Source organism: Nilaparvata lugens, chromosome 2, assembly GCF_014356525.2.
Source record: "Nilaparvata lugens isolate BPH chromosome 2, ASM1435652v1, whole genome shotgun sequence".
Taxonomy (NCBI): domain Eukaryota; kingdom Metazoa; phylum Arthropoda; class Insecta; order Hemiptera; family Delphacidae; genus Nilaparvata; species Nilaparvata lugens.
The window spans coordinates 90,179,565-90,207,446 of NC_052505.1; the positions used below are offsets into that span (position 1 = coordinate 90,179,565).

Sequence of the window (27,882 nt, forward strand, 5' to 3'; positions counted from 1 at the left end):
TTGACTCCGTGGCTGCGCTGATGAGCTATTGCTTAGATCCATGTGCCTGCTACTCCCGTCGGATGAGTGACCACTTGGGGAGCCTACCCCGCTAAATATCGTTCATGAATTTTAAAATCGCTTCCCGATGCTTTGGAACTCCCTAAAACTTCAGGTCCACTCATCCTTCCCATTACCCTCGTACAAGCCTGGAGCTTATTTGGGTATCACCCTCTGCAAAAAAGAGAAATCATTGTTAAGAGCCGGTTTCCGAGCTCGGGATTTAAATAAGTCCTAGACTTTAAACAGCTGAAGTCAGAAAATTGGCTTTCCGAAACGGGGCGTAGTCGCAGCTTTTATGATGATCTTCATTTCCTCATTTCTATAATTTGAAACGTTTTTCCTTGACGAAATGAAACATTCCTAAATAATTCAATATAGCTGAAACTTCTCACTATTTTCTCTTTATTTTATTTTGTGTTCAATTTTCTAGTTTTTCGAATTTAATGTAAACGTGGACTGCGACTACGCCCCGCTTCGGAAAGCCAATTTTCTGACTCCAGCTGGTAAAGGCTAGAACTTAGTTAAATCCCGAGCTCGGAAACCGGCCCTAAATCTTCTCTGTGAACTCATCTTGTAACAATTGGAAAACTAATGTTACCTATCGATGATCTCGTAAACTGTAAATAATTTTACCGCAGAATATTATGTTTGCTAAGAATCATTAGGAAAATTTTTCAATAATTATTTTTGTAATTGAAGAAATTTTTTTTTTCAGTGGTTGGAGAAAAAGAGAAATCTGGAAACACTGTCAATGTACGAACAAGAGACAATATAGTTCATGGTGAAATGACCATTCAGCAACTGATTGATAAATTCAAGCTTCTTGCAAAGGAGAAAACTATTGATAAAGTTGAAGAATAAAATGAAAAGCAATAAAGTGAATGCAATCACCGGAGCTCTCCAATTACATCTTTGATAGATAATTTCATTTTTATTTGCAATTTTTCATCTTTTTAAATCTTTCTTGTGTAACCAAGATGACTTAGTCATAGTATTTATTATTTTTTATCACCTTCTGCATTTTGATCTAGCAGTGGATTCTTTTACCATTCTAAGGTTTCTTTGCATAGCTTTTCTTGAAGCTACCTAGCTTTATTCCTTTGTGATTAAACTTTACGTTTGTCATCATCAATGATGTATTGTGATCAGATGTATTGTGGGTTATCCTAGATTGCTCATCAATAAAGATTTTTTGGGTGATTCCTGTATTGTTTTATTGAAATATCTTAAGTCACCGAAAAATCATATAAATTGTAAAAACTTGATTGAAGTGACATAACTTTCATATTTTATACATTGCAATTTTTCACTTACTGTTGAAAATGTGGATGGAACTATTCATGTTAAAAATTTTGACAGCTATCAACGCCTGTCAATTTATATTTATGGAATACAAAAATTATTCAATCTCAAATTGCTTATTAAAGAATAAACACCACTGAATAAATAAATCAATAGTAAGATCAAAATTAATAGTCCTGAATAAGAGTGTGATAATTTATGCAGATTCAATTCAAAGAAATATTAATTTACTTATGAATAAGCGGTAATTACCATGTAAGTAATATTGGGATAAAAATCACATATCTTGATGGCTCTAGAGTTCTGAAATTCTAGAATTTTTAAACCTACTTTTCACTTCTATACTACTAAACTACATTATTTATTGGATATTAAATAATTTTTGGCGTCTTGATTCTTCATCCACTTAACCATGTACGAGTTATACAACAATACTTGCACAAGTAATACTTGTATTTGAGTAATACTCAAGGAAAGTCATTGGATAACAGCCAATCGCCAAAATTGAATTTATGATCATTTTCTTTTCAAATGACTCAACTCAAAACACTTTGAAACTTCGGTTACTTTTTAAAGTTTGCATGAAGTTGAGCACATAATTTTCAAACTTACGAAGTCATATTATGGGAAACTATTTTTGAATCTTCATGTTTATAAGGAAATTAACTCTCACTTCCTTGTCAAAAAAATGTGCCACTACAGTTTATCATTCAATTTGATAAAATTGCGATTTGGGATAGGAACTGGTATTGAAAAGAAATAAACTATTACTCAATTGAACATCATGAGACCTTGAATAGTAAATAGATGCGCCACTCAACTACTGTATACTGTTTATTGCTAGATCACGTCTATTCAAGCCAACGCTAATCTGACAGTACTTCTATAGTGAGATGATCAAACTCACTGCTGGTGTGTTTACTGTAGGAATTCTCAGTATTTTTCAACCCGGTTTATCTCAAGATTGCAAGTATTACGGCTCATATGTAAGTAATTTTAGAATAATTTAATTTTTCAGATAATTAAATAGAGGAATAATGTATCGTTGAATAGTTTTCCTTTACAAAATGTTTTTACTTGTTTACACCTTTAAAAAGCTGTCTCTATTCACTAATAAAACTAACAACCGTTTTGTTTTTACATTTCGGTGATAATTATTCTACTTGAGCGTTGAGTAGAATTGCCTCATGCACAGCTTTTTAAAAAAGAATTTCTATGAGTTGTTTTAGTTAATTTTTTATTGAAAATGTTTATAAGTGTAGAATACGAATTTACAAGATAATAAAAAAGGAAATATTTGAATCCGATCAAAGAAAATTCTAATTAATTTAATTGAGTTTCATTCTATAGAACTAGTAAAGTGAATTTGTACGGTATCGCTTTTTGTTGGTGGGATTTCCCGGGGATGGGGAAGGTCCCGTAGAGCTCTTATAATTTCAAGCCTTTCTATTATAATTTAAGCTGTCAATGGGCATCATTCTATAGAACTTCAACGTAAATAGAACTTATTCTACGTAAATATCCAAAATTAACACATGCTTCAAAGAATAGATGACAGCATTTTTCTGCCAATGTGAAACGTTTTTAAGCAAATTACATTATAAGTTGAATTACATTATTAATCACATACATGAGTACATTATGATCATCCGTCTATCCGTAAATTTTCTAGAATGTAGACATTAATTTATGAGTAATCAATATCATCCATACTACAGTGTGAATTTTTATATTTTACACTGCCAATTTATCGACATAATTTTAAAAATATAAATAAAGTATTTTCTAAGAATCGATTAATTCTGTTTTTTCCTGAGGAAAAGTTGTAAGCTCAACTAAAAATGAAAAAAGTCTATTATATTTATCATCCCATCACGGAAACTTCCATGCATTTATCAATCTGAAATGCTATAGCAACACTGATCTTTCTACTCTTGCTAATTATTTTCAGTGTGATGATGATAAACTGTGTTGTGGAGGATGCTGTATAGGAAATACTTGTGTTCTAAGTAAGTTCATTCTGCTTTATTTATGTTAATTATTAATAATCTCTTTAGAGAGGCAGAAGAAGAATAGTTTATTGATAGGTTGAAGTAAGAGATAGGCTGATAGTGCGGTAATAAATTCATTATTTATTTTATTTGATCTATCTAATGCTTTAAGATTCAATAATGAAGAATTATTAAGATTTATGTTAATTTCACTCAACCAGAATTAAAGTTTTGTGTAGAACTGAGCTTTAAAAATAATTATTGAGTGACATAAATAGCAATAATCTCTCAGATATATTGAACAAGATTCACTTTGTAAGATAATAGGTAGCATGAAAAATCTAATTTCAAAACTGCAGAATACTCATTCAACTTTGACATTTCATGGCATTGTAGAAGTCGATTTTCCACACAGCCTATCTCCACAATTCAAATGATTTGAATAACTAGGTAACACGTTTCTCATTATAATGCTATTGTGCTTGCTGCACTTAACCATAGAGTTGTAAATGACTCAAAACCCTTTGTAGATCAGAATGACTCGGTGCGGTAGCCTACCGGTTTCATTCAATTTAATCAATAAAAGATAAAGTGATTTATAAAAGCTACGAATAGAGCAATACAAGAGTTTATAACATTAAATTTCCATGTCAATTAAATAAAAGCAAAGTAGCTTAAATTATTTTACAAATCTACAAAGAAATTACAATTCTTTCAAGAGATCACATTTTTTTCTGATTTTTTAAAAAGAAAATGGTCAACAAAGCTGCTCTTATACTGACTACCTACAGTTAATGTAGGGTACCGTACAGTTTTGTTATAATACCATTGACTGTCACGCTATTGATTGGCTAGCAAATTATACAGTAACTACTGCACTGACTATAGCTTAGACCAGATATTATATATATATATATATATATATATAGAAGGTCTAAGGACTAAAGCTACTGGATTAAGAAACAAAGGAAAGATTATAATATAGAATTGGCAACTAACAGTACTACTAAGTAGTCTGGTTATGTAATTTTAAATGATAAGAGTCAATTACTGCCGTGTTGTTGTTGTTCACAGCTACCAGATCATGTCAGATTCGCAGTGACATTTGTATGGAGCGGTATTGTCCTCCTGGATTTGAGTGCCACGCTTACAGACCACGTGACTGTCCTGGATGCTATGAAAGTTTTCTTTGCTTACCATCGAAAAGTTGAAAGTAACAAAAAGAAAAAGTGTCAATTTTTAAACTGTATTCTATCGCAAAATAAATATATTAAATACTTAATAAGCTTAAAATTAAGAGGATTTGTCTATTAATAACAATATTTCAACGTAAAATAAAGAATCACAGATTCTGTAAGTTTAATTTGATAAGAGGGTTTGATTGATAATGTCTACACAATCTATGAATTGTAAATAGGTAGTAACGGATTTGAAAAACACTTGGTGGGAATACCCTCTAATTCCTGAATATTTGAATCGTGTGGAAAATGTAGAAAAATTTTACCTCTTCTAGCTTGAGAAGCATAGGCCTACTTTCAATTCAACTTGCTTCGATAAACTTACATCAAACTAAAAAAATGGTTTCTATTGAATTATGATTTCCCTTGTTAATAATATTATTTTAGTTGAATTTAATGCTTAGAGACTGACGCACTGAGTGCGGGAAGATTTATAAAATCAGCTTTATAATCGCCCCGACTCATTCTGCATTGGTGTGTTCAAGGATTGATAAACAACTGATGAATTTAGAATTATGCAAGATAAGATCACTTGAATGTTTTTACATTGAATATACAGTAATAAAAACACTTTTGAGGTGGAATCACTTACTTTTTAGCAGTGACGATGTTTTGACTCTGTTTCCTCAGTCTGAAAATTACCAGCAACAGGTCGAAACGTCGTCATTGCTCTAAAGTAATTTAAATTTTAAATTATTAGTGTAAAAGAATGGATCCATAACACAGTAATATTCCAGTCGCTTCTGAGCGGTTTTGTTTAAACCTTGAATAAGAAAGTGAATTTAATTGTCTTTTTTCTTTAGGGCTACTTTTAATTAAGTGAATTTAATTCTAGGAGGAAATAACAAAACTCAGAATATATAAATAATATTTTATTCACTAAAAATAAAAAGTAATTAGTCGTCTATATCTGGAATTCAACAAATAAATTACATAAGGTAAGATGGATTGGTTTAAAACACTGAACATAATTCAACTCTAACGACAATTTATGGTTTAGAGTTTTGGTTCTCCACACAAAGAGCACAAATACACAAGCAAAATAGTTTTACTGCCGGAAACAATCACATGATCACAACCATCGCCTCGTTTCAAACTCAAACATTGTTTCGAAGTTCACCTTTCCTCAACCCAAGTCATTTTTGAATTAATTCCTATCAATAATACATCTTCTTGGGATAGATACATTTCAACTATTCACATGTAGGATTTGGTTTTGTCTAAAGCGAAATACATTCTCTCAACAGTCTTATTTGCCATATAGGAATTTGGTAAAATTTTCCATATTGTAGCACCATGTATGATTATAATTGATTAGGTACAGTTTCAGGACAATTCTACAGTTTTAGGTGACAACTTACACATTTCAAACTAAATTGTTGTCAAAATTAAGTGAGTTTTCAAGTCTATAAGATGAAGCAATTTAACTGATTCGAATTCGTTATCCTATTCAAGTATAAGAGTAACTGCAAAATATAATATTAAGATTCGTTGAGTTATGTGGGAATTAAGTTTCTCTAAATTTAATCATTTATGTTAGAGTTAATTGAATTTTATGTCTTCAACGATTCCAAGACATGTTTATGAATTCCGTAATTTTGATTGATAACAGGCAACCAAAGAAGAAAATTGGTTGATGAAAGATTATGGATTAAAAACTAAATGAGTGTATTACATGATTGAGTTACCATACATGGATTATGTACAACATTAATTAGTGCATCAGTAAAACACGTTTTACGAAATCGAGTTTCTCCATTTATTTAAGTTAATATATTTATTTATAGCAGATCAATACTGTTTTATTGAGAAAGATGGCTTAGATTCGATTTTAGAAATTAATATTCTAGAATAGGGATTTCTGGACAAAAAAAAAACGTTATTGGCCGAAATTATTACAAGAAAGTAGTTTTTATCAAGACCAATTAAAATGTAAATGAATCCCACCCGTATCTCAGCATGTATACTTATAATATTCTACATTCATTAACTATTTTCTAAATATCAGCAGATAATAATTATACCCAACACATATAATTAAACCATAGTCCTAAATAATATTACAATTGATCGGCACGTATTATTCTCTATATCCCTGTATTATATGTATAACTGAGAATCTGAACAAATGAATACATTTGTAATTATGAATGATGTATTAAGAATACAAATTAAGAATATTAATACTGTACAAGAATTAATAAATGCACGAAACTGAAAAGATAATTATTCCTATCAATCAGTAGACTCCTGGTTTCAAGTTAGGTGTGAAAAATAATTTGTGCAGAAAGACAATATTGAGTCTATTATAATTAAAGTTCTAAATGAATTATTTTATACAAATTCACAATAATATATCCTAACTTTAATCTTCATAGTTTAATCTAAAACTGATAATTTCTCATAATAATATTCAGCGGGACAGTTCATTAATCATAATATTAAAGATGCTTCTTCGCTTGTTACAAACCCTTCTATTCAATTATAAATTTCCTATTCCGTTCCATACAAGTTAAAGATGATCAGAGTAGGTATGGACTTACAGATATCTCACAATAATCAATTATAATAGTTTTTGTTACAAGTGAATGCACACCGCAATTAATACATATTTCACTTTAACTAATTCACCAAATTTCAACTATTTACAGGTTAAATAATATATTATATACAGGTTGGTATATATATATGTAGGCAGTATATGGTTCAGCATTACATAGAATCCTCTTTTGAAATAGATGGCAGTGAAGTGTGTAGGACTAAACGACTCAAAACTATGTCTTTACTGATTAGAGGTAATTGAATTTGTCATCGAGTGTATACGGCAATTTCCGATACTAAATACGGGAGGTTCACAGTTTAAAAAAAATTGAATACTCTTCACTTATCTATTCTAACAGTTTTATTTGGGCAATATTCTACAGCTCTGATCAATTTCATAGATACATTGTCTACAGATCATTGTTATAATATCATTATCATCATCATCACCACTACAAAATTTCAGTTTTCTTGATTGAATTTTACTTTCAACTTTGTGCGTCTGATAGAAGTTTGTACACAATTAAAATTTGTTTTTAAAATCTTCCAAGAACCTGTTGGTTTGAATAAGTTTATGGAAATTGAGGGCAGTATTTACTAACATAAAGTACACACAACACTATAACATAATCATTTTCATTTTGAATTCAATAGGTTTTGTAGTACGTTAAGCTAGTTATACTAGTGAACGTTCTAGCTGGCAGCTTCAGAGCGGTTTCTTCAAATTTGACTTAAAAGAGCTAGCTGTTAAATTGGCACGCCAAAATAATTTATAAATTCTAGACACACTCTTGCCAAGTTATGTATTGTATCAAACAAAGTCATCTATGGAAAATCTAGCAATCTAGGAATTAAAAAATAACACATGCATACATCAAACTAATTAAAAAACACATTTTGTACAAATCTAAATACGTTTCTGAAAATAGGACATTTTTTATAATCATTTAGATCAAACCTAATAATCGTACTGAATTCATCATGACATTGAAAGATCTCACTAAACCACAAAAATCATCAATGTTTTACTGAATACTGTTAAATATAATATTATTTTCATCTGAACTATACAGACTGATTCAATAAAGCAAATATGAGCATGCTGCTCACGATAGCATTTGATTAATAATAGCATTTGAACCGTTCTAAGTATTGTAAATTATGTATTACAAGTCTAGAAAGTAAATTTATACAAATAATTCATTTAAATTTTCGCATTTCTCATATGTCACAATAATTGAAAACCTGCTCAATTTCAATTAAAATGTTTATAAAATTTGTGACTGTCAGTTAATTTTTAGTCTAAAGAATGTAGCAGAGAGAAAATAATTCTATTAATAAATTATAACTGATTTTGAAAAGATTGATTATTTGCTTTTATTAGGGCGGAGTTAGGACTCCAGGTCCTCTCTGCCACACAACCCTGAATGACATGTGGTGACTGTTGTAAATTCCGAACTCTTCCGGTTTTATGTGGATTCATGTGATTCTTTCAAGATTCATGATTATACAGTTTTATAAATAGTATACACCCCATATGAACCGAGAAGTTACTCCAACTGTTGTACAATAATGCTGCAAGATGAAACTCCCAATAATAATTTACCCTATGTACATAGTACGATTATCTAGCGTACTAACTAAATACACCAATAAATGGGATCGACATTCATACACCAATCACACTATCGACATCTATAAGGGATGTTCCATTATATAGTATATCATTGACAGCATTTCGAACTGAAATTACTAAGCTAAAAATATTTCTGAAATTGAACTAACAAACCACAATTAATTGTCAATCATCTGCTTCCTTCCACTACTATATAATAACCTAATTAAAGCTCAGTTGTGAATACAAATATCCAAGCTCCATGACACATCATAAAATATATTATTCACAGCTTCTTGAAACTAAAATGTGATGGAAGAAGCTAATCTTTCAGATTCACAGTGTCACTTCGACAAGAAAATAGTATATTCAAAGTCAAAAAGTTTCAGAGAAGTAAGATTCAACTGAATAAGCGATTAATTGGCAGAGTAAGGGTTTCAATAATCACAGTATTATTGTTGTAACCCTACTTTTTACAATTGTATTTTGGGGGGTTTAAAAAATAATTTGTCAAGTTGACATGAATATTAGAATTCAAGTCATATACATCAATAAAGATAGAGTACCTTACTTTTGTTTGTGGTTCTAATTTAAAATTTTCGAACACTTGTTGAATATTTAGGTAGTTTTTTCTTGTTAGCGGAATTAATAAAATTATGATCTATTTGATTTAATGGATAGATAGAGATTGCCTTTTAAAGAAATGATCAATAATAAAATCTTACAGTGTAATTATTTTAAAATTGTGTAAAATGTTTGGCAATTTTTTGAATATGAAATGAAAGGAAGGGCTCCTTGTTTTGTGATTCATTGATATGTATTTGATTGAATAACTGCTGCAAAAGGAGACAAACAATTTGGCATTTGGTTTGACGCAACATACATGGAAGACTAAAAATTAATGTTAATTTTTTTGATGAAATGAGAGAAAATATTTACTCTATGAGAGAGAAAAGAATCAAATGAAAAAGCTGCTGTGATTATAATCTCAATAATGGAATGTAATGCTAACGTTATCAGTCTCCACTATTTCAAAGATAATAATAATTATTCTTGGAATGATTAATTCAAGTGATATACTCTGAGAACACTCAAAAAGCAACTCGATTCAATTAGACAAAGAATAGCATTTCAATATTAGAATATTGGAAAAATTAGTATGAAAAATCAATCAAGACATTCCAACTTATTATGTTATCGGTAAAATGAAAACACAAGTTGTAATTGTCAACCACTTTATAAAAGAGGTTGACAATTTCAATTTGGGGTTTCATTATGGAAAAGTAGCACAACATAGCACACAACACATTGGTAAAACCATGTTGTGCAACCAGATTCTCAAGTCCGTTCAATTATAGTGAGGTTGACATTATAATGGCAGTAGAGAAAGATAGGAGAACAAAGTTGCAGATTCTCTGCCTTGCCACTGCCTTCTATAGCATAAAGCTGATACTGGTATATCTGATGAAATATTAACTGTTAATTATTGTTAAAATGATCAATTATATTTTATTCGTTGAAGGAAAATATTTTAATTTAATAATACATTTTCATAATTGAGATTAAAATATTCTACCATTAATTTATATTACTACATTGTTGAGAAACGATATAAGAAAGGTGCCCAGGTGGAAAAGGATAGCGCTATCTGCTTTGTCGGATGATAGACAAGGATAGCAACATCTATGTTAATCAAATACTGCCATTATAACTTGGACCTCACTATACGACATATAGGGAAATGATGAGAAAATTGTGCTAACGTGAGTTAGATTCTATTATTTGTTGAATTCTACATTCATTAATAAGCTGTAATAACGTCACTTTGATAGTTTAAAATAATTTCATGCGAATAAATCTTCAAAAAAATCATAGGGGTTTCAAGCAACTGATAGTAGATTAGAAAGAGCTAGCGATATAAAATAGGAAATGGGATAATAGAAAAATGTTCAATTCGATTGAATGAGTTTGTAAGAGAGGGTCTCAGATTCAATTAATGATAGATAGATTGAGCTGACGATGATTCATAAATGAATTATTGACGAAGGGTGTTCTAATCACGTGATTTGTGATAAGAAACTTAGCGGTGGAAAACAGCAACAGGTATTAAGCACGTGCACCCATAATTCTTGAATGAGTTTGTAAGCGTTCTTATAGTTGATCTATTGAATTATTTGCGGAAAGTGAATGAAGATTGATTGATAAGAAGAAGAGGGTGTTCTTAGAAACACCCTGATTTGCGACTGGAAACAGCGAGATGTGGAAAAAAGTTTCAGGTATCTTACCATTATTGAATGAGTTGGTAGAATAGCATTCTCAGAGTCAATTGATGATATAATTCGCGAATTCTGTGATGGGATAGGGTGTACTAATCAATAGATAAGCGACTAAATACATTAAAAATTATATTTCTCAGAATCAATTGATGATATAATTCGCGAGTACTGTGATGGGGTAGGGTGTACTAATCAATGGATAAGTGACTAAATACATTAAAAATTAGATTTCTCAGAGTCGATTGATGATGTTATTCAACGATGTTAGTCGATTGTGAGATGAGGAGAGCCTCTTACCAACTGACTAGCGACTATAAATATCTAGCGGTGGGAAATACTGTATCTTTATAATGATTGAACAAGTTGATATAACAGCCATTTATGCTAGCAGGTTTCACACAAGTAACTTGGTTGAATGAGTGATTGGATGGTAGGCTATCATGGTTGAATAACTAAGTTAATGAGCTATCATTCGATATCATGATTGAACGAGTCGACAGAAGAGCGTTCTCAGAGTGGTGTGGAGTGGGGAGGAGGAGGTCGGGGTGTGTTCTAAGCGACCGATTGACGACTAGCGCTAGAAAAGAGCGGCAACCGGTATCACGCGAGTCTGTAGGGGTCGGAGTGGTGCTTGGAGGAGCAGGGCTGCTGCAGCTGCAGGTCCTGGTCGTGCCAGTTGGGAGGGGTGGTTCCGGCGGTGTGCAGCTCGCGTCGCTCCTGCAGCGTCATGGTGCTGGGGTCGTCCTCGACGGGACTGTACTGGCCACCGTCGCAGCGCGTCAGCAGCGACAGAACCAGCGCCTCCACCGCGCAAATGTAGCCCAGAATCTGCACAGAATCCACAACAATTACCATCAAAATTCATCTGAAATCGACAACTACTATCACAATCACTACCGAGTGACCAACGCTATGATTAATTATTCAATCATATACAAATACAATCCAGGTTTATTTATTTATTCAATCATATACAAATACAATCCAGGTAAAACCAACAGGCATTCGCCCAAAACTGCTTTAAACCTTTATTTGGAATACACAGTCTAGAGGTTATGTGAAAATGATAACTTAATTCACACACTATTTTGAGTCCATAAAAATGTATCTACTACAATTTTGAATTTATCAGATTAATTAATTTCAAAATACAAATCCAAACAAAAATCTTCCTTCACAATCGCCAAAAATATTAAAAATTAAAAACAAATTAAATTTTCAACCACTTCAATTATTATACAGGTGGCCCACGAAATGTGCAATAGCCGAATACCATAGATGCTACATGAAATTTGCAACAAAAATGTCCACTAAAATTTTCTTATATCGACTTCAGTTTTCGAGATATAACAATTTTTTCGATATTTTTTTGAAAAAAATAATACCGACTAACTAGAAACCTATCAGTCAAAATCTAATTCTAAGGATATGGCTGAAAAGAGGAAGACATTTCCAATAAGATTAATATAATTTGTTCCTTTGTTTGACGTTTTTCAATTTTTATGAGCGCTCAAAGTTGGTAAAAGTAGAGTTCAAAAAGCCAAATTTTGAACAGTTTTAAAGTATTCCATTTCCTCATGGAAAGGGAAATCAACCTGCTTCTAGTATTTTGACTGATAACATCAAAAGAGAAAATAAGATTACAGGAAAGTCTATGACTTTTGCCCAGGTGAATCTTTGGAAAAAAACTCTCGTGGAATCTACTCAAGTTATTGAAAACATGAATTTTAAAATATTTAAAATAGCTGGTACAACTCACCCCTGTTATTAAGAGTTGATCACGGGTCCATTTGGGTACCCACGAATATGTTTCTGCATAGGCATGCAATAGATGCAACATAAGTGAAGAACTTATGAGGTAGAGGACACTCATGCTAACGTAGAAGAACGCATTCTGAAATATATAGGAGCCAAGTTAGAATATTATAATATAAGAATTATAATTAAAATCAACAATATAATATACCGCAGCACGAAGTAAATGAGAATAGAATCACAATTTATCAGCATGTAAGACCAGGGTTAGATAATGTTGAAATTGTTACAATCACTCACCATTGATGACAAAGCATAATTAATGTAGTGGACCAAATTATTGAACTGAGTTTAAAACTGTTGTTGAAAACCTAAAATCACTTAGCTTTTCATAAATATTAAGTACTCAATATTATACTTAGCCAGGGCGATTGGGAAAAATTGGTTCACCCAGAAATTTGATGGTCGTTAACGATCATTCAACAACTAGATGAGGCTAGATGAGACATTAAGATTTTCAATTAGAAAGTGAGTATTTAGATCCAAAGCATCAGTATTGTTTTTATTTCAACGAAACTTAATATTCTACACAAACTTGGAAAATGTAATCTTCGACAATCAAGTTAATTTATCAAAGCATCAGAAACTATATTAGACTGTTGTCCAAAACAGTATTTAAATAAATATGTGAGTGCAAATTTGATATTACATAAAATGATTGGGTCGACAATGGAAATACATGATTTTGGTTGAAATTAAATTTCAGAATCGTTAAAATATGAAAATTAAATCGATAAATATAAATTTATGAAAAACATCAACGTCTACAAGATATAATATAGGTATAGTTAGCCAGTAAACACACAGTAGACAATTTTTTGGGAAATTTTGAAAAAAAATCAGGAGTTTTGTTCAGTTAGTCCTCACGAAGCGTTTCTCAGACGAGTCAGCAGGGCAGAAAGTTTTTCGTTTGGCTGATTATCAGATGATTTCCGAACGCTAACCCAATCACCGAATCGGAAAGCTTCCTGTACTTCCGACTCGTCTTAAAAACGCTTCGTGTGGCTTGGCCCTTACTGTATAAAGATAACTATAATTACTACTGCTTTCCAGGGGTGCCCATCACCCCAATGGTCCATGTCGCAAAATTGGTATCCGTTTAGTACTTAAAAACTGCATATTGAAAAATCCCCCCCCCATTTTCCCTACTTTTTCTCCAAAAAACCCCCAAAATTCAGCCTCATGTCGCAACTTGCGACATCAAACATGCTGTGGGCACCCCTGCTGCTTTCCCTATTTTTATTCTTTGGTATCACTGGTTGATTCTCAAATAACTTCTTAGTTGTCCTCTAACGATCTATAAAATTTGTGCCTCATTATAAGTGAAATAATTTGGAGAACCAATAAACCAATCAACTCCTTATAGGCTATGTTGTATTGTTTCACAGTTTCAATAAGACTCGACCTCGGTTTATGTTTGTGATTATGGAGAACAAGTATGGTTTAATGAATAGTAGAGGGCAGAAAATATGAATATGATTGTTTGTATCCAAATAAAAGAGTCTCATTATCCAAGGAATCAAAATCCACATAGGAAGTATCTGCACCGACTTTATCCATAAGTAAGATGCACAAATGAAATAAAGCATTTTGTCAGGTGAAAAAATGTCATCCAATTTCAATGTAAAGATGTGTACTTACAGTAAGATTTTTGTAACAAAGTTCAATTTATCATTTTCATCCCCAAAAAGTGACACTTGCGGCAAATGTGACAGTGGAAAAGGCAATTCTGAGAAAATCGAAAATGCTGAGGCCGGTTTTGAAACTCAAAAACTTGATAAATCTCTTGCTATAGAATCCAATAACATGGGTTTTGTGACTTGATTTACAGCAAACTATGCCTTTTATTTGAATATTGACATAATATGGAAAACAGTTTTTTCTGGAGGAATTTGATGGATAATATCTTTTCCTAATCCAAAAACCAAAAAAATCTGATAGAATAAAAAGTTCAAATGGAAAAATTTTGAACGCATGTATCTCAGAATTTTGATTTTGCTACTTAACACCTTCTTCGATTTAACGCTTCAATTGTTGAGTGGACCAACTTACCAGTTTTCCCCAATTGAACGGAAACAGGTAGATGACATGTGATATATCGAGGAAGAGGAACAGACAGGTGACTAGTAGGCTGAAGATTGTGACGAACATCATGAGCCGCAGTCGGCCTAACAGAGGCAGCATGAACAGACCCACCTTCACTGTACCCGACGTACATAAACAGGCCAGGCATGCTACTGATGAGATCTGAAACAGGCATTTATCAAAAATAATTTCTACGATATACTCTAATCAAACTATATTATGATCTAGACAAATACAGATGAATAATAAGATTTATTGAAACACTATCGAGAGGTGGCAAGAATAGTTGAAATAGAGATAATTTGGATTTCATTTTCTTGTATTACTGTACTGTCATTAAGGCTCGTACTGGCATTTGTGTGTGTGTGTGCCTGTCTATATGTTTGTATCGAATAAATTTCTACTGAGAACTGCGATGTTAATTATCAAAAATGCATAAAGGTCGGGACACATATAACAGCACCGAGCCCGCGCCGACGTACGGCCGAGCTAAGCCCGCGACAAGGTGATGATGCTGGGAGAACACACATATCCGTGCGACAGCCGAGTCTCAGTTCTGTAGTGCTACTGTCTCAGTTCTGTGTGGTCTGATTTCTGAATGTGTTAAACTATAGTTAATAATTAACACTTTTTTAAAGTTTGTTACATCCGATTTAAATTTTTAACTAATTACCTGTAACCACAGAAGATGAGAATCATATTGCGGTCATATTGCGAATCATATATAGTGGTTGGTGTTGATGGTATAATGAGCTCAGAATTAGAAATTACGATGGGTGTGCCACAGGGTCCAATAGGACCCAGTTCTGGGTCCAATATTATTTTGATTTACATTTATGACTTACTCAAGATAGAGCTTGAGAGCTGTTCTTTGTTTTCTTTTGCTGACGACTCTGTTGCTATTTTCTGTGCATCAAAATGGAAAGATGTTTTTTGTAGAGCTAATGAGGGTTTGAAAGTTATAGAAAATTGGTTAGATTTCAACTTAGTTAGTTTAAATATAGCAAAAACTACTGCAGTGTCATTTTCTTTGACCTCAGCAGGTCAGCCAGATAACCAGTGGAGTTTGGCTTTTCATGAAACTGGATGCGATGATAATAGTTGTCTATGTCCTATAATAATATTTAAGAACAGCACCAAATACTTGGGAATCATCATTGTTAAGCATTGAAATGGAGAGACCATATTTCATATTTATGTTCTAGGTTGAGGAAGACGCTGTATAAGTTTGTTCAACTGAGAAATATTTTTACAGTTGAGCAAATTAAAATGGTTTCTTTGCGCTTGTGCAGTCAGTTGTGCGATATGGTATAATTGGCTGGGGTGGTTGTGGTGTTACCGTTCTTAAGCCTCTTATAGTATTGTATAAGGAAATTATTAAAATATGCTTGAAAAAACCGGTTAGATATCCAACAAATTTGCTCTATAAAGAATTTAATGTTCTCAGTATTGAGCACTTTTATGATCTTGACCTAGCTAGTTTTGTCTATTCGTGGCCCAATAGATTCCCTACAGCCCCTCATGGCGGCTATGTTACTCGTAGACAATCTGAGAGATTTTTGCTAGAACCACCTTGTAGAACAGCGGCTGCCAGTGCTCATGCAGCGTATTATGGTCCTAGACTTTTGAACCGTCTGTTGCTTGAAGTTTCTGGAGCATTCCAATGTATACCAATTTGTTATTATTCTTTCACTTTCAAAACTTTTAGACAGTATCTTCGACACTACTTATTAGGGAGACAAAATGAAGACTAATTTTGATTTATTTCTCAAATCTGTTTGTAAATCTCAATTCTATTCTTAAAATACATATCTTACTTAGTATAACAGAGCAGAAGAGAATTTGTTGTTTTATTTTTAAATATTGGTGATCTTTATCTTTGATGTAGAACATAAAAGATCACCTAGAACATCACCTAGTTGAATCTCAATTAGGCCTATACTGATTACAAGAGCAACATTTGTATGAAAATAGCATGAGAGAATGGAATTTTCTTTTTTTCTTGATATTGTAATGTAAAATTATAAAATCTAATTATGTTATTAATATTACGATGTATATTAGTATCTTATGCTATCCAACATTCTAGAGATACACCATCCCTCATCACAAGCTTTGCTTAAAGAGGGATGCAACAATATTATTTAGAATATGATATTTTATGTAATATTCATTATTTTATAAAGAATTTGTATTTTATGTTTGTAAATATGAACTGTATATTAATTTTTTGTTGACATTAATAAATTGAATTGAATTGAATATAGTGCTGGTATTATTTTGGTGCATAACAATACCACAATCATTCATGTATCAGAAATATATATCAGCAATAAAATTGTTATCTTCTGCCTTACCGTATGTACTAAACGTAATTATTTTTAAATTTAAAATTTAAGACCCAGTCACGGGTTCCTTCTTTTATACTTTTTGTTGTTCATTTTATTATTTATTATATTATGTCTATTATACCTTTGGCTTAATTTATTATTTGGTCATACTCTTACTTCAACTTATTTTTCCGTTCAACTCATCATTTTGATCGTACAAAACTGGAAAATTCCGTATACCTCTTCAATAAGTTTTTCACTCTCTATGTTAAACGAGCCCGCACCGTCACCGTCAAAAAGTAAAGTGAACTAGTCGGTGACGGCGCGGGCACGGCTCGGGCAACAAACACGGTGACAGTGCTGACGCGGTGCGGTAGTATGTGTCCCTACACGTTTGAAAGCATTTGTTTTCTCACTAGCCGTAGTACGTCCAACACTCGGCCGTACCGCGGCGCGGGCTCGGTTAGGTTATGTGTGTCCCGGCCATATTGATGAGTGATTGCCACATGATGATGCCATCAAGATATATTATGAAATTACATCCATTAATGACATTTTATGGATTTGATAGAAGCGAACTCTTCACCAAATGAGATGTCATAGCTTATTTGGTAAAATGTTCATTTTCATTGATAATATAATATTATTGAAACTATATAGGGTAAATTTAAGTTATGCCTCCAAGATGAAGAAGAATAAACTCTCAATACATAAATGTAGTTCCTTAAAAAAACAACACTTCCATCAAAAGTTTATGATATGAGAAGAGCCATATTCAATTTGTACGGTATACGGAAAAGTCTATTTCGTAAACTACCTAAACAAGTAAAAACATTCTTAATTTTTCAAGGATACCAATAATAATACCAAGTTTACTGTTATAACACATAGTCAACCAAGTTGTATATGGGTATCTGATGAAACCTCATTTCAACAAACAAGGTATTCAAAAAGCATCTTCAATTATGTTACCGTAATTAAACTATTCAAACTCCCATTCCCGAAATAAATAAACTTACAATCAGGATTCGGGACAGCACTGTAGCTAAAAGCTACAGACAGACCCTCAAAGGTTACTAATAAGACACAATTATTGCTCAACCATGGCGTTTTTCTGTAATATATATAGTTTGATAAGTGACACCGTATTGTGAATATTTCAATTGAATTATCAATGTATGTAATTGAATAGTAGTATTACCAGGAAATAAATCCAAGAAGTAAAGTTTCAAGAGCCGTTTTGGATAGGATATATTATCAGGACCAGAATTAACTTATCTGATGCGGTATGCCTACTATGGTGATATAAAACCAAAGTTAATACATCAACATTTCGTTTAAATTGAATACTACATAACTTGAAGTAAAAAAAGATCGGCGAACAAAGGCATTTAAATCTTATTTTGCTAGAATAATGCAGTGGCGAATAGCATGGACTCTTCGCACACTGAGATTATGAAGAGGGAGTAGAACACGGCAACACCATATTATAGCATTCAGTGTGTGACAAGCTTTTTTGTAGACATCAACAATACAACATGGTAAGAGGCATTGGAAACGATTATATGATGTATTGCTGTGATTTTGATACTAAGCTATATTAATCCTAATAATTATGAGCTACCATATCACATAGAAAAAATAAATTAAGATAGTACGGTACTAACCTGTTTTTGTAGTAAATTTATTATAAACTTTGAATAAAATTGTTGAAAAAGTTTTAAAGGGCAAAAAGAACCAAATCTGTCTATAACAGGCACTGTAAAAGCCAAGCACTGGATAAATAATATAGTGAGATAGAATTTAGCAAATGAACAAAATATCACTGGACGAATCATAACATTGAACAAATAAATCATCTTATCCAATCTATTCATATGACTATAATAATATGTTGATCGAAGTCATAAAAATTTTGAGATTTTGGTTGCATGACTTTTCGATTATCCTAAGCACAATGATCTTGATAAATGTTGAGTACAGTGACATTATTCACTCCTTTCAGCTTGATTTTTATTGTAAAATTAATATAAATATATCTGAAACACTGTTTATTCACAGTGCGTTGTACTTCTAAATTGAAAAAAATGAAGGTCCAGTCCAAATAAGTATTAGGGCAGAGACAAACAAGGCGTTTTTTGTCGACACAGCAAGACACAAAAGGAAGTCTTCGATTCACTGATAAGGTTGGACGAGAGTCAACCAATCGGAGAGTTTCCTGTCCTGTCATCTCTAAAGAAAAACGCCTCGTGTGTCTTTGCCCTGAAGCTTCAGTAAGCATTCATTAACATTTTGTTCTCAAAATATACGTCTGCTGTTTTCAAAAGATGGATAAATTACTCCATGATTGAATTCGCAATATAGATTCTACACTATAGTGATTCTGTATATTGCACCTCAAAAAATGTGAACTTGAAATGAGACTGGGAGATTATATCTATACATAAACATACATGTGTGTTAGGTAAACATTTTTCTAAGGCTAGGCGCACACCAGTTAGTCAAGACAAGACACGTTTAGTCACAATGCTTCACATTACGACGCAACTCATTGCAATTATACATGTGAACAATGTGAAGTATTGTGACTAAACGTGTCTTGTCTTGACTAACTAATCCCTTTTATGGACCTAATTAATTAAATACTAACTGGTGTGTGCCTGACCTTCACATGGTCGCTTATGAGGACATGTCTAATTGCAATGACTAATCAGTGTGAGTTGCGTCATAAGCAACTATGTGAATTATTATGACTAAACGTGTCTTGTCTTGACTAACCTTGTGTGCCTAGCCTTAGGCTTTCTCAATTTCATATCCTAATTGATAAGCAACAGGCTAAGGCTGGATGTAAAACAGATACGACTAGAAGCGTAATGTTGCTTTGGTAGCAAGATGTGAATGGAATAGTCTTGCCATTAATTTCTACGTTCAGCAATAAGTTGCATGGTACACTACGTGGTCCTCCCATATCCATTCAACCAGAAACATTGTATGGGGCGTTTTAAAGCAACACGCCACGCCTCATTTGGTATGCGTCTGGCCCCAGCCAGAAGATTAACGGACTGAATTTTAGCTAGAGTTGTACATCTTATCGGCTTTAAACACAGTACACATAGAGCTATTGTTTCAGTATATAATAGATAGATAGGCCTACTGTTATAACAGTAAGATAAACTGTAGTTTGCCTGTCGTTTCATCAACGTAAGGGTATGATCACATTGGATGTGTATATGTGCAAGTGCACTCGTGGTCATGCATGACCAAGCGCGCATATGAGAAACAAAATCTGGAAAGAGCAATAGGAACATTCACACTGAACGTGTGCACTTTCTGGTTGCGATCAGTGTGAGCAGCTACAGACTTGTCACAGCGTGTGTCAATGGCTTTTTCCAGATTTTGTTTCGCTTCAGTTCATGCATGATCTGACGTGCACTTGCACATATACGCATACAATGTAATCATACCCTTACGTTGATGAAACGACAGGCAAACTACAGTTTATCTTACTGTTATAACAGTAGGCCTATCCATCTATTATATAGGCCTACAGAAGCAATAGTTCTACTCAATTTAGTTCTTGGTAATAGTTCTATAGTGAGGTCCACGTTATAATGACAGTATTTGATCAACTTTGGTTTTGCTATTCCTTTCTATCATTCGACAAAGCCGGTGGTACTATCCTTTTCTAGGTCCACAACGGTGCCAATTATGTTTTGGACAGTGTAGAAATATAATTAATTAATGCAGAGAATCGGCATCGCTATTCTTCTATCTTTATCCACTGTCATTATAACGTGACCTCACTATAGTTTATACACGGCAATTCAAGTGACTGCATCAGTCGAACCCTACAAAAATAGATACTTGAAAATACCTACAATTGAAGCAAATTTCTCACTGAGAAATATTCCCCATCAAATAAATACTATTTCCGATTTGAAAGTTCTCTACCCAATAAATCACCTTCTAGAAGAATGGAATGTTTTTAAATAAATTTCAAAGAAAATAAAAATTGATAAAAATTTAATATAAAATAATCAAACAGAATGAATGAAAACATAATATACCATGCTAAATATATAAGATAATAGGTTTGCCAACAACAACAAAACGAAAATAATAAAACAACAAAAAAGTAAAACTCATATCATGCTTGACTAGAATACACTAATGCACTTGATACCATGCGTTTGTAAAGCACCAATTCCATTACATCAAACCTCCAGCACAAGATACAAAGCTATTGGTTCATTTTCTAAAGGGAAATAAACCATATTGTTACGAGAGGTTTTGCTCTCTCCCGATCATTGTTGTATGATTTGTGTTTGTTAAATTGAATGAATAAATTCCTATTAATATATATTATTATTAAACTGTTCACAGATGATTGAATTATTATTTATTTATGTTTGTGGCTTTTATTGACAGAGAGATCAAGGTTGCAGAGAAATGTTCTGCCACGCTATAATACCCAATTTTACTCATTATAGACATTAGAGTTTATAGGTTATATATGTGCTTGAATGTTTGTTTAATTCTAATGCCTCCTTGTAAGACCCAATCTATTCAACTACTTTTTAAAATTTTTTGTTCATGTTTTAGAAAAGAGCATTATGATCACCCCAACACCATATTATTACAGTGGGGTATCATAGTTAGGACCAAGTTTATTATTAGCAACTCATTTTGTATATATATAGTATAAAATTTTATTATTATGTATATGTTTTTGTAAATAAACTTCTTTGGTTGCAATTTATTGGCAATAAGAAAAATTATTATTATTATTCTCTTTTCAACTCCATTTTCATGGGTGATATTCTATCTTGGTGTATTGGAGGAAACTTCTTACCAGAAGTATTACTACTTTCAGCATTAAATTTTGCACCCATTCAGGCAGTCTCAAACTGTGCAACCTATATTAATATTATATCAGATATGTTGTCCTGATGGTTTACTGTAATGGAAACTGAGCTGTAGGGACTATTATCACAGTCAGGCACTGATTTACAATGTAAACGAGGTTACTACAACGAAAGTGATTTACAACGTAAACAGGTCGAACGCTACCACACAAACGAACAGATGTTTGTTGAAGCTTACAACAAGCAGGAGTCTAATAACACCAGTGGACGATTTCAAGTGGGTTTCGTCGCAGTAGAGAATAACACCGGAGAAGATAGAGTGCGTGGGCGACGAGCCGGGCAAATGGTGCTTGTAGTTGGCGTGCGAGTCCCACGAGTGAACAGTGCCAAGGTCACCGGGTGTCTCACTGCCGGCACCCAGGCCCCCCTGGGCCCCGCCAGACTGGCTGCCGGCGATCTCAAAGTCCTGCAGGTCTTCGGGCCGGCAGCTGGCCGGCTCCAGGTCCCGTATCTCCTCCAGTAGGACGGATATTTCGTCGGCGCCGTACAAATCAGACACTGAGTTCACGTAGCGGCCACAATCAGACTGCTGCATCACACCTGAGCCATTGCTGCCAACCACCTAACCCATCACCTACAAAAACCAACAAAACCATTTACAAAAATACACCAAACAAATTTCGTATTGAATTTCAAAGGAAAAGAGCAAAATAAAGTGGAACATTTTTTTGAACAGAATTGTGATATTTCCTCCAAATGAAATATGTAGGTACTCTGCATTTCATCACAAAAAATGTTGAAATATTCAATGAGATGGGACATTTATGAAGCTGAACTGAAGTTTCAATGTGTTATGACTGAGATGAATGGTGTGTGAAATCAATTCATTTTTCTAGAACCGGTTACCAGATATTACATATGTGCTCTGCATTTAATCACAAAAAATATTGAAACATTATTTCAAAGAAAACATAAATGGCATGAAACATTTCGGTGAACTGAGCTTGGGTGCTTCCCCCATGAAACAATTTTTATTCTTCCACCTGGTTGGTGTGCGAACTCAATTATTTAAATCTCTCATTTATTATTAGTTGATCACGATATAATAATTACATTTTAAAATGAAATAAAATAGGTAGTAGGTATATCTTCAAAATTATTCATTTTACATTTTTTTAAAAGAAATATAATTTTGTATCACTTCAATTATAGAAATGATTTAAATTTGATGTCTCATTCTTACAATTTGTAAAAAAATTGCAATTTGTGAATAATAAACTTAGCTACTTATAATTTTTCCGCTGCGAGACGCAAAAATAATCTTTCATGTCTCTGCAAAGTGGCAGTTTTTTTTGGATCAGACGTTTTTTGAGTTTGAGTAAAACTTGAGTGCTTTTTAAGGAGATGAATGACAAGTTTGAAATTAAATGTAGGACCTATATCCTTGTATAAAAACTCAAGATTATTCAGGGTTCAAAAGAGTAAATGAAGGAATATACATATTCAGATATTCTACAACTACATTTCTCTAGTAATTTCATGTAAACCTACTATGAACTTATTTCAGAAGAAAGGTATCTATATAGTAGTACATAACTATCACTAAAATCAACAGGTGAAGGGCAATATACTCAAATTAACTAGACATTGGAGCAACAGTATCTCAAAAATATACGGGGAGGTGTGGGAAAACTGGAACAAGATGTAAAAAGTAAATGAGTGGATTAGTCAAAGCTCTATTAAGGGCGGTAATAATGTAGTCTATTATGAGTTAAGGTTACTATAAATACTAATAACTATAAATTTATGAAATTATAGCTATAAGGGAACAGCACACAAAAGTGGTTTACATCAACAGATTGGGATATCACATGTGAGGAAAGTTTGCTGGGAGACTAAATTGTACATTATTTTTTGTTTAAAACAATTGGTCTTTCTAAAACATCTATAATCAAGAATCTCCATGCAAATGGAATGATTCATGCACATTTATTTCCATGCAACACAGAAGAAACACATCTAGAATAACACAATTTGAAACAATATTATGCAAACCAATATTGGCTTTGAGAAATTTATGTGATTTTCGCGTTTTGATATAATGTCGTATGTTTCCTTGTATTTTTAATGGAATAAAATGTGGGCGGAATTTGAACGACCAGAAAGATTTAAGCAGGCTGAAGTTGCGAAGCCTAAGACCACTTGACCGGGAAATAACTCTATTAATGGAGATAACACTTCAGGTGGATTGGCCCTAAAAATTCTTTTGGGGCTGTTTCCTAAAAAATAAATATTTGACTGGACTTTACAAAATTGGACAGTACAAATAATTGAATTGGTCATTGGTAACCAATTTAGGGTAAAAATATCAATTGTAAGAAGGCTTAGAATCATCCCAAAATTCAAATAGTATAAAATGGATGGAGATTTATTAAAACATCTGCCGTACTTGGCGAAACCGGTGTTTCTATTTCATGAATTATTACAATTAGGGTCTATTCATTTATTTTTTTTGTTAGTAATAATGTTAGGTACCAACGATTCCATACCGGTACCAACCTAGAAAGGGAGCCCACACTGAAGTGAGTTACCTAGCCTCATATATTGTAGGGTTGGAACTTTCCTAGTTTAATTACTTCCACAAGTGTTCATAAATTGCTTTTACTTTTTGTAAATCGATGATTTTTAAAAAGAATATTAATAATAGGGATATTTTTGAAATAAAATCAGGTAAGTATAAGTCATTTTCAACTGACACATACACAAACACTATAATATCTAAAGCCTACTATCTAGTTGCAACCAGGTAGTTGCTTACTAAGATGCAGCAAATTTAGAACTGAGATTACACTAAACATGGAAAGTAACATCAGACAAACATTAGAAAACGGTATTGACGCATGGAATATTTGAATCATTGTAATGTTTCTCACATTTCCGAAAACAGAACGGCATGACGCTAAGGGATAGCGCCGCTGATGGGCACATCTTTCTAAAATGCTCTCATAAATTAGATCTGCAGTTTAGCTTCCTAACATAAATACTCACTTGCAGGCCACACACTAAATTAATTGAACACAATTACACGATTAAAGCTACACTGTCATTGACAAAGAAAATGAAACAAGTCGAACGAACCGTATACACAACACAAACTGTCGGCCATGATGTTTTATTACTTGAGGGGTTGAGGGTTGAGTCTTGAGATGAGGGATGATTGGTTGTTGAGAGGGTTGAGGGTTGATGTGAGGCTGGAACTAAATTTAATGTAAAAAATAATTTATAATACAAAATTGAGCTTTAGAAAAATATATAAGTTTAAGATAATATATTTTTAAAATCATGATATTGTGATATTAATGCAACAAAAACAATATATCTTCAATGAATTCCTATACCAGCTCAGCTTCAATAACTAAAGGAGCTTCTCTTTGTCTCAGAAACAGAGTAACGGCCAGCAACAGTCACAGTTATAACATAGTTATTCAAAAGTATTCTTTGAGTATCTATAGTGAGGTCCACGTTATAATGGTAGTGTACGATTTGCAAATGTAAAAGAGTTAGGGGTTAGGTTTTATTTAGGTTATATTTAATAATGTTTTTCAGGATAGGTTAGGTTTTGCTTAAAAATTGCAATATGCTAGAAGGGGCTAGGGTCCAGGTAGAGTTATGTTTTTTGATGTTTCAAAGGTAAAAGGATAGGTTAGGGGGTTAGGATTTTGCTCTGAACCACATGTTTGTGAACATGTTCATGAAATGACCACATTTTGTGAACATGTTCATGAAATGAACCAAATGTTTATGTTTTGTTCTAAAGATGACGAACAAATCCAAAGTATAAAATGGATGGAGATTTATTAAAACATCTGCCGTACTTGGCGAAACCGGTGTTTCTATTTCATGAATTATTACAATTAAACTTAGGGTCTATTCATTTTTTTTTTTTGTTAGTAATAATGTTAGGTACCAACGATTCCATACCGGTACCAACCTAGAAAGGGAGCCCACACTGAAGTGAGTTACCTAGCCTCATATATATTGTAGGGTTGGAACTTTCCTAGTTTAATTACTTCCACAAGTGTTCATAAATTGCTTTTACTTTTTGTAAATCGATGATTTTTAAAAAGAATATTAATAATAGGGATATTTTTGAAATAAAATCAGGTAAGTATAAGTCATTTTCAACTGACACATACACAAACACTATAATATCTAAAGCCTACTATCTAGTTGCAACCAGGTAGTTGCTTACTAAGATGCAGCAAATTTAGAACTGAGATTACACTAAACATGGAAAGTAACATCAGACAAACATTAGAAAACGGTATTGACGCATGGAATATTTGAATCATTGTAATGTTTCTCACATTTCCGAAAACAGAACGGCATGACGCTAAGGGATAGCGCCGCTGATGGGCACATCTTTCTAAAATGCTCTCATAAATTAGATCTGCAGTTTAGCTTCCTAACATAAATACTCACTTGCAGGCCACACACTAAATTAATTGAACACAATTACACGATTAAAGCTACACTGTCATTGACAAAGAAAATGAAACAAGTCGAACGAACCGTATACACAACACAAACTGTCGGCCATGATGTTTTATTACTTGAGGGGTTGAGGGTTGAGTCTTGAGATGAGGGATGATGGTTGTGAGAGGGTTGAGGGTTGATGTGAGGCTGGAACTAAATTTAATGTAAAAAATAATTTATAATACAAAATTGAGCTTTAGAAAAATATATAAGTTTAAGATAATATATTTTTAAAATCATGATATTGTGATATTAATGCAACAAAAACAATAATCTTCAATGAATTCCTATACCAGCTCAGCTTCAATAACTAAAGGAGCTTCTCTTTGTCTCAGAAACAGAGTAACGGCCAGCAACAGTCACAGTTATAACATAGTTATTCAAAAGTATTCTTTGAGTATCTATAGTGAGGTCCACGTTATAATGGTAGTGTACGATTTGCAAATGTAAAAGAGTTAGGGGTTAGGTTTTATTTAGGTTATATTTAATAATGTTTTTCAGGATAGGTTAGGTTTTTGCTTTAAAATTGCAATATGCTAGAAGGGGCTAGGGTCCAGGTAGAGTTATGTTTTTTGATGTTTCAAAGGTAAAAGGATAGGTTAGGGGGTTAGGATTTTGCTCTGAACCACATGTTTGTGAACATGTTCATGAAATGACCACATTTTTGTGAACATGTTCATGAAATGAACCAAATGTTTATGTTTTGTTCTAAAGATGACGAACAAATCCAAAGTATTAAATGTGAATGGGTTAGAGGTTAGGTTTATTCAGGTTATATTTAATAATGTGTTATTAGGATAGGTTAGGTTTTTGCTTTGAAATTGCAATATGCTAGAAGGGGCTAGGGTGCAGTTAGAGTAATGTTTTTTGATGTTTCAAATGTGATAGGATAGGTTAGGGGGTTAGGATTTTGCTCTGAAATCTAAATTATTAAATGTAAAGGGGCTAGGGGTTAGTGGTTAGGTTTTTTTGGATTATATTTAATAATGTTCCATAAGGTTAGGTTAGGTTTTTGCTTTAAAATTGCAATATGCTAGAAAGGGCTAGGGTCCAGGTAGAACTATGCTTTTTGATATATTTTCAAAAGTGGAAAGATAGGTTGGGATTTTGCTTTGAAATTGCAATATGCTGGAAGGGATTAGAGGTTTTTCAAATAGTGATGTTTATTGATGTTTTAAATGTAAAAGGGGAGGTTGAGGGTTCGGTTTCTGTTTTGAAATGACAATATGCTGACTTAGTTATAGTG

The 27,882-nt window shown here is 32.8% G+C and overlaps 2 protein-coding genes and 1 long non-coding RNA gene across 14 annotated transcripts in view; 2 read left to right on the forward strand and 1 right to left on the reverse strand.

Annotated features, from left to right (window-relative positions):
• The window catches only part of LOC111045669 (threonine--tRNA ligase 1, cytoplasmic), a 35,506-nt gene extending 34,256 nt beyond the window's left edge, over positions 1–1,250 (forward strand). For 6 of the 8 annotated variants that reach the window (XM_039422077.1, XM_039422075.1, XM_039422072.1 and 3 more), the window contains one exon: positions 758–1,242. In XM_039422077.1, coding sequence (XP_039278011.1) covers positions 758–903 — 146 coding nt within the window. In that variant the 3' untranslated portion in view covers positions 904–1,242. Of the gene's footprint in view, positions 1–757 lie in introns of all 8 variants that reach the window. The other 2 variants (XM_039422071.1, XM_039422073.1) reach the window with 1 other exon arrangement.
• Positions 1,251–2,023: 773 nt separating this feature from the next.
• Positions 2,024–8,475, forward strand: LOC120350042. Its single transcript, XR_005570580.1, has 3 exons — positions 2,024–2,330; positions 3,296–3,353; positions 4,410–8,475. It is a non-coding gene; the product is annotated as an uncharacterized LOC120350042 (long non-coding RNA).
• LOC111060253 lies at positions 5,430–26,703 on the reverse strand. Of its 5 annotated transcripts, none has more exons than XM_039422079.1 (5): positions 26,583–26,703; positions 22,339–22,734; positions 14,873–15,067; positions 12,765–12,899; positions 5,430–11,833 (listed from the first exon to the last, which is right to left on the reverse strand). In XM_039422079.1, exons 2-5 carry the CDS (start codon positions 22,693–22,695, stop codon positions 11,606–11,608), a joined length of 915 nt encoding a protein of 304 aa, XP_039278013.1. In that variant the 5' UTR covers positions 22,696–22,734; positions 26,583–26,703; the 3' UTR covers positions 5,430–11,605. The 5 variants fall into 5 exon arrangements, with proteins under 5 accessions (XP_039278013.1, XP_039278016.1, XP_022203607.1 ...); XM_039422082.1 differs by lacking the exon at positions 26,583–26,703 and adding an exon at positions 25,239–25,448; XM_022347915.2 differs by lacking the exon at positions 26,583–26,703 and adding an exon at positions 25,149–25,298.
• Positions 26,704–27,882: the final 1,179 nt, after the last annotated feature.